This window comes from Strix uralensis, chromosome 3, assembly GCF_047716275.1.
Source record: "Strix uralensis isolate ZFMK-TIS-50842 chromosome 3, bStrUra1, whole genome shotgun sequence".
NCBI lineage: Eukaryota > Metazoa > Chordata > Aves > Strigiformes > Strigidae > Strix > Strix uralensis.
In genome coordinates, this window is record NC_133974.1 from 17,684,135 (window position 1) to 17,696,297 (window position 12,163).

The 12,163-nt window shown below is 41.8% G+C and overlaps 1 protein-coding gene across 1 annotated transcript in view; it reads left to right on the top strand.

Annotated features, from left to right (window-relative positions):
• Positions 1-393: 393 nt before the first annotated feature.
• Positions 394-12,163, top strand: part of MBOAT2 (membrane bound glycerophospholipid O-acyltransferase 2) — a 96,532-nt gene continuing 84,762 nt past the window's right edge. The window contains exon 1 of the mRNA XM_074861602.1: positions 394-589. Within this exon, the coding sequence (XP_074717703.1) occupies positions 518-589 (72 nt within the window). The 5' untranslated portion in view covers positions 394-517. The remainder of the gene's footprint in view (positions 590-12,163) is intronic.

Here is a 12,163-nt window from a genome sequence, read left to right on the forward strand (position 1 = left end):
GCCCCTGCTCCGCGCAGCCCCCTCTGGTGCAGGGCGAGGCCGCGCCGGGCCCTGCGCGGTACCTGCGCGCTGCGCGCAGCTTCATCCGCCCTCAGCGCGGAGCGGCCGCCCTGGGGCCACCTTCTCCTCGCACCTCTGCCAGGCCGACCCCCGCCCCACGATTCACCTCACCGACCCCCGCCCGCTCGGGCACCATCTTCCCCCTCCCACCCGCCGAGCCTGCCCGCGGCCGCTGGCGGCCGCCGGAGGGGAGCCGCCTCGTCCCGCCCACCCCGCCGAGGGGCGGGGATTGGGCGAGCCCGCCTGTCGCTCCGCGGCGGCGCCGCGCGCGGGTTGGCCGCTGGCGCTGTCAGTCAGCGGCGGGGCCGCGCCGGCCCCTTGTTGTCACGGCGCCGTGCAGGGCTGGGGCTCTTCGCGCTGCCGCCGCTGTTGTTGCCGCCGCCGCGGGAGCCCGGGAGGGGAGCGGTTCCCCGGCTTCGTCGCCCGCTCTCCCGGCGCGGGAGGAGGCGCCCTCGCCATGGCCACCAGCACCACGGGCTCCACGCTGCTGCAGCCCCTCAGCAACGCCGTGCGGCTGCCCGTCGACCAGGTGAGGATAGGGAGGCGCCTGCCCCGCCGCTGCCTCCCGGGGGCTCACCGGGGAGGGGCGGCGCCGCGCCGCGCCGGGCGAGCGCCCCCCGCTCCGCGCAGTCCCGCCCCGCCCCATCCCCCCGCGGCCCCTCCATCCTCCCCGCCTCCGCCGGGCGGGGGGCCGGGGGGAGAGGGTGGGCAGCGCCCGGCGGGTCGGTGGGGCGGCGGTTCCCCTCACGCCGCCGCGGGTGAGGGCGGGGGGGGGGGGCGCGGGCGCGGCCCGCGGGGGGGCGCCGGGGAGGGGAGCGGCGGCCGCGCTCCGCGTGCAGGTGCGCGCCCGCCGCCGGCCGGTCCCGCAGCGCGGCCGCATCCCGCGCACGGCCCCGCTCGGCTCGCGCCGCCGGTGCGCGCCCTCGGGCGTGCCGGGGTCAGGCCGCGGGGCCGCGCTCGCCGCCGGGCGGGCGGGCCGGGGGCATCCCCTCGGGCCCTCCGCGGCTGGCACCGGGGCCGGTACCAGCGCAGCGGTGCGGAGGTCGGGCAGCAGCGGCGGATGCGGAGCGGCTGCCGCGCCTGGGGGCGCCTGCCAGTGGTTTTGAAATGCGGCGTTCAGGGATAATGCGCGCTGCGCCCAGGGCTGCCGGGGATCCCTGGGCGCTCTGTGGGCAGAGCGGTCCTGTGGTATCTTTTGTCTGGGTGGTATAAAAATTCCTGAAGGTTGTTAATCCTCTCTTCTGCACAAAACATCAGGAGATTACAAAATCGGGTTGGGAAACTGAGGTTTGCAGAGTTTAATGACTGAAGTTGTACAAGAATGTTTGCTTATGGGGAAGCGGTCTAGACCGCCTGAATCTACAGAATATTTATGTGCGTATGAATACATAAGTAACCTTAAGTAACTTTTGCAAATTTTTTGGCACCAGGAAATCTCATGTGAGGAATTCTTATTAAAAAAAAATTAATCTTCATTAACGTATGAATGAGTGAAGCATGTCAAGGAAAACAGCGTGTGCTTATGTAGAGGAGACTTTGATGGTTTGTTTTTACAAAAGGCACCTAATAAGTGAGAAAAGTAACTTGAAACGAAACACAGAAGAAGGAGCACGTCTAGTGGAAGAGTTTTGGAAGTGACTGAACTAGAGGCTCTTTTTTTTCTCCCCCCAATCCCATCCATTTGTTTGAATGGAACCTTAGGTTAAGGACACACATGAAAAAGTATCTTCTAGAAAACTGACAAAAGTGGGCAAGTTGAAATTGAGCTTGCTGTGTTGGAATAGATACTGCTATGAATGGTACCTGCATCTGGGATTAATGGCAACACATGGCTCGGTGCCTCGTACATGCAGGCTGTGAGCTGCTCTTGGCAGGTGCCGTGTATTTATTTCCATAAAGTGTGTAGCTTCTATGGGGTACTGTAAAACAAATAAGAGATGACCATCTTTTTATGGCATCATGCTGGCGTCGTATAATTATCTATTAATAACAGTAGTCATAAATTTAATTGTTTCATGATGTAGTGCAGGTTCTATCAAATTTATTTTAAATGTTGTGGATGGGGCATTTTGATGATAATAAAGTTGCTTCTATCAAAGCCTGGAAAACTTCCCTGTATTGAGTATTTTGCAACAGGTGCTCCTGTGAAGTCAAGATGTTTTTACAAAATACTGTTTGAGATCTGTTGAAGCTTTTGGGGATAATCACAATGGAGGGTGACTAAACTCATGGTTTAAAAGATTTGTCATAAGCAGCTAAAAATCATACATACTTTGTTTTTAGACATCAGTGGACTGTACATAATATAGGTCCAGTTGTGTAAGAAGAGAACTGATTATGACATGAGTATGAATTGAAGAGTTACAAAATCATGCTGCACTGAGGAGAATGCATCCATAACTGATCTAAAAAAAAAAGGCAAAGTTAGATTTTTGTAACATCTCAGTTTAAGAGCCTATCTTGATATTAAGTTTGTAATTCAGAAAGAATGTGAAATGTGTTCAGTGTAATCAAAGGTAGTAAAAGAATGAGGCAGAGAAGAAAGAAAGTGCTGATACTCTGGTGTGTCTGCTCGAAGATTATGCGTGACATTTGGTCATACTATATGCATACTTGGTATGAAAATGTAGCAGCACTTTGAAAAAAAAAAAAAAAACTAAAAGAATAAAGGTTTTCTGATTAGTAGGTTGTTTCTACTACTTGATCCCGATCTGTACGGTGGCTACAGTCATACCAGTACAGCAGGTACTTGAAATGGTAATGGAATTGATACTATTCTGGCACTCCAGAATAATACTAGCGTTCAAAACTGATGGAAATGAATGGGTTTTGTTTCTCCACTTCTGTGTTTCAGTTTCGACAAGTAGGTACTAACCTTCGCATCCAAAATGTTGCGACTGTGATTTACCTTTAAGCCATTGCTGTCTAATTATTCTGCTACAAAGTTTCAGTGAAGGTAAAAGCTTCTGGAGGAGGACAAATCCAGCTAGCGTGTGTCAATGTTACTCTACTGCCTGGGTATTCAAACAAATGGACCTAAGAACTTTGCCTATTTGGCAGTGAATGAAGTAGAAATTTCAGTTAAAGGTGAAGCTGCTATTGCAAAGATTGAACTAATGCATCAGATCCGCATCTGTGTGTGGATTGAGTGTGAGAAATTGACTTAATGCTTGGCAGAACTAGAAGCACAGATTTGAGAATGGTGTTGGTTATGTGCTAGTTGGAGATCAGTGTAAAAGATGGAGGATGACAGCTCCACCAGAGCCATTTGACACACTTGTAAGACAGTCTCCTCTATGTGCCCAACTGTGTTACAAGAGAAAAGCTTTGTTGCTTTAACAGATTCCTAGACCTTTCTTCTTGGTACTAGAGTACTAGTTAGCTATAGGAATGGAGAAGAAAATGTTTTCCACCTCTGTGTGTATCCCCCAAGGTATTATGTGATAATTTGTCACCATGTTAACCCTTCCTTTTGCTCTTATTTTGTTTTGCACCAAGTTAACTGAAATGGCTACTTGGAAAAGCTAATGTGTTTTTAATAGGCTTCTTGTTCCAATTTTTCTATTGTTATTTTCAGTTGTTTGGTGCAAGAGAAGGTGCCTGGTCTGAACAAGAACCTATGATTATCTCTGTAGATTTGGGAAGGCAGACTTGCACACCTTTCTTTTGTATTTTGTTATAGGGGAAAAAAAATAATCACTCCTTGGGGGGTGAAAAGCCCCGTAAGAACTGTACCTTTTCTCTTCTTAGAGAACCTGAGTTTGCTGCTCGGCAAAGGAGGCATCCTGTTGACAACTCTCACGTTGGGTCCTTAAAGTTAATGAGTGAATGAGTGTTCATGTACTGCAGTATTCCTTCTGTCTTGTTAGGGGAGAGAGGGAGTAAAAGTATCTGTCGGGGTGGGAAGGATGTAACTAAAGAAAAGTATGGGAAGGATTATCATAAAAACTTGGCTGCTAGAAAATCATGTGTTAAATAAGGCATCGAGGTTGCAACTTGAATTATTTTATTATCGTTAGGTCTCTCACCTAGCCTTCTGTTTTTCTTGATTGTACTCGTGTCGTATTTGTCTCTGCTGCGTTAGTCTTTCTCTGTGGTGAAGCCTGTCAAATAGCGCATTGGACCTTGTTCCATTTCTAGTTCTGGCGCTATCTTGCTGATTGTTGACAAATGGCTTCTCTAGATGACATGTCAGATTACCTGTCATTAAATTGGAGATATTTAAATTTGCTGTGAGATGAGTATGATTCTAGGAGAGCAAAGCTTTCTTCTTGGCTTTAGGTCTCTACAGAGTCAGGTGAATTTAGAGAATAATCTTTGCTCTCACTGCTCCCACCAGAGGGAGCAAATTTTTTATCTGAAAATGGGCAAAAATTATATGGGTTATTACTGCCATTTGTTTGCCATAGAAACAGATAACTGTAGCAGAGGAATAGCTGAGCAGGGTAGATAGGAGATTGACCATGACAATATGTGACTGTCAACTTTTTGCATGGGTTGTCTAAGAGATTGATCTTGACATCCTCAAATACAGTCTGAACAACTGGAGGAACTAAGCTAACTTCAGTGATTATCTTCCAGATAAGAAGAGTATAGCTCCAACTGCTAACAGTATAGCTATGTGAAGATGTGTGGACTGAATAGAACGTCATGCTTATGATTATGCACTTCACTTAAAATCCAGGATGTAAAGATAAACAGTGTTTTCTCAACAAAAGTAAAAAAAAAAAATCCTTGCTATTTCCACACTTCTCTTGTTTTTTTGCAGTCTAATTTTAGCTTTTATTTGAATAAATTTGCTCATTTGTGTAGAATATCATTTTCTACATGAGTGCTGTTGACCTTCAAAGAATCCAAACTGACCTTTTTTAATAAGAATAGGCATAAAAATCCAAATCCTCCTAAACATGGACTGTATAAACTATATGAACATCCTTAATTTAGCGATCACAGGCCAGTCTGCTGCATCTATACCTTTGCATAATTTTCTGTGTATGCTTCCTTGTGTAGAGCATCATCCAAGTTGCTTTCAACATGTCCTTAACGCACCCAATTCCACATAAAAGCAATTACCATTGATATATGTTGAGCCTCTGTGTTTCACCTTGTTGCCTTTAAGGAGAGTGGGCAAGATTTTTTTTTTTCCTTGTGTGTATATATATATATATGAAGTGTTTATTTCTTCCATGCATGTGATTGGCAAGGTGTATCTGCAAATTTTTTTACTTTGTTTTGGTGCTTTAGAGATGAGCCACAGCTGGAGTTTAGGTAAAAGGCTGGGCTTGGAGGTGGTGTAGGGAATCATTTTCCTGAGAAGCTGTATGTGCCTGATTTGCCTGCAGGGAACATCTGGATGTGTCTCCTGGTTAGATCTCTTATTTCACAAGGTTTTGAGTGTTAGTAATGCCTTAGCTTCCCTTGTTTTCTGCCAAGGCAACCTAATGTAGCCTCCTGAGGACTGAAATGTCTTAGTCTGATAAAAACCTTTTTGTCTAAACATGGAGGGGAAATAAAAAATTTTGGCTTGTATAGCTGTCCAGAATTCAGATGGCCTAATATTTGTCTTAAGCATTATGAAACTATAAAAGAGAATAGTGAAGTGTCATAAGTTTTATTATCTTTCACCATTGATTCTTAGACCCTTGTGTGCAGCTGTGAAAGAGCAGCATGTTACTGACTTTTCTGATGTGACCCAGGAAACTTAGGCGTAATAGGAGTAAAAGTAGCATTCACGGGTGTGTAAAATCCAAACACTGAAGATAAGGGAGTGGTAGGACAAGAAAATTGTGCCCCTACTTTGACCTGTGTTTTCCTTATCTGTTGCTAGCAGCAGTCAGAAGAATGAAGGGTGGATAGCAAAGCATGATCTCCCATGACAATAGATGGAGACCATAGTGGGTGAGAAGAAACTGGAAAAGAAGTCCCATTCTCCATTCTGTATGTGCTGTTCTCAATGACTGGATGTTTTGAATTGTTTGGATTCACTAGCAAAGTTTTTAATGGTTTCTTAACTTCTCTTTGAACTAGTGGAAGGGAGGGAATATATAATCAGAAGGCTCCTAGTCTCTGCAGTGACACCCTTCCCAGATTTTAGTATAGTGTTTAGGTGTTGACTTAACTCTTTATGTATTGCTCATTGAAATTGTTCTGGAATGAAAAATGTGTAGAGAAGGATGAAACTTGGGATAAGAGAAAAAATTGGCAAGAGAAAGTGACTGTCTTGAAGGAAGGAGTGGAAGCTGTAACAAATAGAGTTGGAAAAGAAAAGAAGGCCAATGTGGTTACAGTCTTGGAAAAGATAAGACATTTATTAAGTGGTAGAAAGATTTAGTGCAAGAAGGAAATACCTCTATTTAATTCAAGTTCATGAATATTGTTGTGAGGACATAAAGTACAGAGCTACTTTTATTCTTTGAAATTTAGGGTGGCAGCAGTGAATTTTCGTTCTGATATACTCTTGCACACTTTCATATTGGTTATGTTTTCTCCAGGTTTTTGTGAAGCCGTGGAAAAACGCAAATGTAATTACAACCCAAGGTTTCCACAGTAAACATCTAAAACAGTCTTTCTGTGAACAGCCTATAGTCACCTGTTTTGTTTTGTCAAATTGTTTTTCCCATCCTTAGGCAATTAATATAGTTGGTGTAAGTGTGAATACTTAACTGACCTACGTTCAGCACAGTACAAGCCCTTTCTAAATTCACAATGTGATTCAGAAATTGCTGCAGAAATACTGCAGTTCTGGGATGTTGAAAAGAAATACTGGAGTGACTGGAGAACAGGCTAATAATGAAAAAACACTAAGGCATAAGGAAGATGACAAGAGTCACTTACTGAGTACATGGTTACCACTGTGTTGCTTTCTGTTTGTTTTTGAAGTGTTACTGCTGTAAATCTATTGTACCACAGCTATGTAGATATTTTCCCTTTGTGGGCTTTTTCTTGGGTACAGTGCTGACTTAAAACAAGAGTTCTGAAAACTGATAAAACTGAAATAAATGTGTCATCTTTATCATTCATTAGCCCTGATATTTGTTGACTTTAACTCCTGTTTACCTGCTCCTGTGTTGACCTAATGAAGTGCTGCGATACATCCTTTGCAGCCTTGATAACGGCATGTCTTCTTCACATTTATTATTCTGACTAACATGCACTTTGCCTGACTAACAGTTGCCCAGGTGTTTTTTTTCTTGTTTTCCAAGCCTTTGAATGAGGGAGTCTAGACTGTGGGGTTTTATTTTTTTCCTGGAGGGTGTGAAAAAATACACGTATCCAGGTGAAAACGTGTTTGCTTACAGTATTTATTTTACAAAGAATGTTAATGCAGTTCTTCAGTATGGATATTTAGTTTTTCTTCTTTCCTTTGGAAAGTACTTTAAATTCAACATTAGTTATCATTATTAGTCTTTTAGCACTGTTTCAAGTGAACTGAGCTGTTTGGCAATTTCAATTTGTCTGCAAATTTAGATAAATGCTAGTTGTGCCTGATTGTTTTAAGTGATGTTTTAGCCGCTAAGCCATCTTTTGCAAAGGAAAACATCCGTAGCTCTGCCTTTTATTCTGGAATAATACATCCAAAGGTGAAGAAGCTATTTTGGTTTGGCTCTAATGGTGTAATTTGCTGTAGTTGGGATTTTGGTGTTTCCTTTTACTTCTAGTTAAAGTGGCCTAAGAAGGAAGTACTCTTATTCTGAAACAGCTTGTGAGCAGACTGGTTGTATAACTACAGTGGTATATTCAATACTGGTAAAGCTACCTGTACTGAGCGTTCTTAATCTTTCTGACCTGCTGCCTTCTGACCGGATGAGTAATGCCCTTGATTGTACTGCTTTCTGTCAATCATTCATTCATGTATATATATATATATATATATATATATAAAAAACATAATTCGGTGAAGACTAAGCATGTCACTCAAAGTTGACTGACAGTCCAGGCTGTAATGAATGAGTTTTTATTCTTCACGGTGGAAAAGCTAGAAAGAAGTTGAGGCCACCATGAATCTGCAGGAATTTATTAGAAGCCCAGTGATGGCTACCGGATCTGTAGACAGTCTAGTCTTAGAGTATATTAAGAAATGATTATCAGTAATGGGATTGAATATAAGAAGTTATATAAAATATTTTAACATGGAAGCATAATTATAAATGTTACTAAAATATTATAAAAAAAGATGGAATTAATTTGAAATGCTGTAACAGCTTGAAGTAGTGTCCATTACTTCTGCAGGTTGCTGTGTATTGCAGATGTTTACAGGACTGTCATTGTGTGCTCAGAGTCTTTGTAGGTGGCTGATTTCATGGAGATGATTCCTGAATTGGGAAGAGCAGGAGGATAATAGACATGGAGGAGTAGAGGCTGTCGGAGTTGAACAGTAGTTCATTCAAGGGAGAGTGTGGTGAAGTCCTATTTCTTTTTTTTTGTTCTTTCTCTTTTTTGTTGTTGTTTTTTTTTTTTTTTTTTCCATGGAGAAGACTGAGAAGCTGACCATTTTAAAGATGGGGAACATTTAATTGTCGAGTAAACCAAAATGACTACTGCTGTTACTGGATTTCTGCAGTCTATATGGATGAAGAGTGTTACTTTCTATGTTTTGTTGCTTATTTGAAGATCGATTTCAGTTTCTCACATACCAGCAGGATACAATAGTACTGAGGTAGATCTCAATGGAGAAGTGTCTGTTTCTGGTTGCATTTGAGAAGGATACCTCCATAGATGGTAGGTATTTTGGTTTATTTTTAAATGGCTAGGAAAGCGAGTAACTTTTGAAGTTTTAACAAAATTACAGGCACTGTAGTGGTTCTTTGAGCAGTTCAAATAAACATTTGAATATCCTGTGTACTGCTGATACTCATGTGACAAAGAATAGAGATTTTGAGGTTAATCACTATGTGTGTGTGCACCGTGAGTGTGTGATAAAAAGACACACTTCTAAAAATGCAGTAGCTGAGTTGGTCTTTGTTTGGAACTGTGTTTTGCCAACATAATGCTGGACTGTTTTGTTTTGATGTTGTAAACACTCTTTCCCTGGTAGTCTGAGTTCTGTCACCCTTAACTGGACAAACCAGTTTTTGCTCAACAGAAGCAAATGTCCTTATTGTTTCTGAAGATAGAAGAAAACAAAGGAAAACACACAAGGAGAAACCCCAAGCCAGCATTTTAAGTCCAACTTCACCTTTGAACCAAACTCGCTTCTTAGATTTTGGCTATTCTGGTGAATAAATAGCTGTTATGTGTGACAGCTCAGTATCTATAATGCTGAATCCGTAAGAGCCCATCAGAGAGAATGCCCTTCAGCTGACATCTTCCTATCCTTAATGAATTAGTTTTGGTTGTTTTCACTATAAAATGTGTACATTGCTGTTTCATTTTACATCTTTAGTCATACAGTTTTTCTTTGAGTAATTCTGAGTAATGATTTAGTAAGCCCTGTTTGAAAAATCTTTTTGGATTTGATGCTCATTTATTGCACAAACCAGATTACTACATGTTCTTCATGATGTTCTTCGCTCTCTCCAGCATACTTAAGGATTACAAGCTAGAAATTGGAAGTTAATACTAGAAATAGAAATACTATGATTAACGTATGTCATGACTGCCTTTGATGTTTTGGACTGAAATCATCTTGAAAAGAAAGCATTCAGAATCTGATTAATAGGTCCTTACAACTACCAATGAATTCATATGAAGATGAAGTATATTCGTGCAACATTAAAAAGCTTTTGCCAGTGTTGTTAAAGTTGACAAACCCAAATGGTTAGAGTATGCACTTCAAGGAAGTGGCTGCTATTAGAGGGACTGTGCTTGCAACTCTCTTCTGAAAATGAGTGTCCCTTCACACTGGGTACTGCATAAACATGCAGTAACACAGCCTTTGCTGTAAAGAGCACACTGCCTTAACATAAGTGTCTCCCATACTGATACTACCCCAACATAACCAGTGCTGCTTATTCTTTTCTTCATATTTTGCCCATGAAGTTAGGTTGAGACCTCAGGGTGGGAGTGTTAATTACATTTTCATCATGTAAGATGCTGGTTATTGTTTGGGTCAAAAATGCATTTGAAAACATTGCCACAAGACTTACGATCTTTGAGTTGAAAGAGGAATACCTATTTCTTCCTATCAGTTAGAGAAGAAATGTTCTCTGAATTACTCTCGGGTATCCTTCAGCTTTATCAGATACCTGTGCCAGTGTTTCCAGACTGCTCTTTCTGACACTTCCCAATAAATTGAAGAAGATTACCAAACACTTTGATTTTTGATTCATCATGGAATTGCCTTTTTTCAGCTTTACTCTGGAAATTGTTCCTTTTTTTTTTCTTAGTATCAGTGCAGCAATTTTTAGGAAATAGTTGGAAAATTGATCTCTGGTTTCAAATAATAGTTATTCTTACTCTTCAGTTCTTAGTGGTTTGGCAGTAGGCAGTTATTGCATAATTGTACAAGCTGTTTGTTCCTTTTATACTGGATGAAGGTTAGAAATTGGACAGAAGATGATCCATCTGTACTGCTGTCTGGTTGCTGTGGAGAAGCATCAGCTCTCCTGTGCTAAAGCAGCTTTTTGTGAACATCTGTATATATTTTTAATTCCTCAACTGATTGTTTTGCTGGAAAAAGGAAATGGTTTTGACCTAACTGGCATCAAGAACAAGAAAATACTGCTGTTTGAGAAAGAAGGCACAACCCAAGGCTTCATTAATTGTGATAAGGGTTGGAAACTTTTGACAAGTATGTGTCAACAAATATGATGATTGGAGGGGTTAGTGTTTAAAAGGTTACTGCTAAAATAGCCCTATAGATTTAGAAAAAAACAAAGCCTCAGCTTTTCGTTAAAGAAAAATGTACGCTATTCTGTCTTGATCTCCTAGCTCTTGCAAGAGCTCTTTTCAAAGCATTTTTGTAGTTCATCTTCTAAAATGTTTTGGGTTTTTTAAAATGTCTTTTCTTTCTTATAACTACAGTTGCTGAAAAGTAGGGCTAAACGTGGGAGTCGCTCACTAGCCCTGTCAGACAAAGCAGGAAGTGTGTGCAATAACTTTGTTGCTGTGGTGGAGTGGGGGACCAAAAATGGCTATAGACAGGGAGAGAAGTAATGCTGGCATCTTGCAGCTCACAACAACTGAATTCTGTGGAAGAAACATACCACAGTCTGGTAAAATGGGCAAAAAAATCCCCTAAATCTCTGGCTGCAGAATTGTTGTCTCTATGGGTTCTTGACTGTTACCAATGAAACATCTTGCATCTTAAAACTGTTGGTTTAGGCTCTGTGCGTGATCAGGTAGGCTTCAGTGCTGCTTCTTATATTCGTGTAATGTTTTTCCAAGGCCTATTTCATCAGCAATAAGAACTAAACTGCTGCCTTTTTTTTTTTTTCCAAGAACAGCTTCTAAAAACCCCACAAAACCAAGCAAAACAACCAGACAAAAACCCCACATCATCTTTAATTAATCCAGTGTGTTATTGAGGCCACAGGCATTCCTTGCAGTTTACAGGTTTGAATATGTTTTTCCTACTGACTGGAGAACATTTGTTAAAAATGAGAAAATAAAGAAGCACAAAGACAAGGTAACTTCCAAAGAGTTCATGGGGTCTCTGGCAGAAGAGAGAGTAAAATGCAATATTCCTGAATCTTATTTGGTGCTCCACCCGCTAGACTACTTTTTCTCTTGTGAGGTACTTTTATAGTCCATGTTGTTCTTCTGAGTGCCTCTCGGTGCCTTGCTAGAGCTACTGAGCAAAACTTTATACAATCATGTTGTTACTTCTCAGTGGATTGTAGGCTGTGTGGGCCTGTATGATTAATTTGTGCCATCCAGTTAAGAATTATCTATATTGGTAAAATTCCCTCGCTGCTTTGGCTGCTCTTCTGAATGAGGCAAATACCTTCTGTGCTGTGAAGTAGCAGGATTCTGGAGGGCTTGGCTGCAATGATTGGCTTTTGATACTAAAGTAGAGCTGATATGAAGGGGAAGCTTAACCTAAGATCTGAATTAGTGGATAAAAATTGCATATATTAAAAATCACTTTCATAGGAAAAATAAGCTTTTCTTCTATATTTCTTTTTAACATGGACTTAAAAAAATTCTTTGATGGTTTATTAAA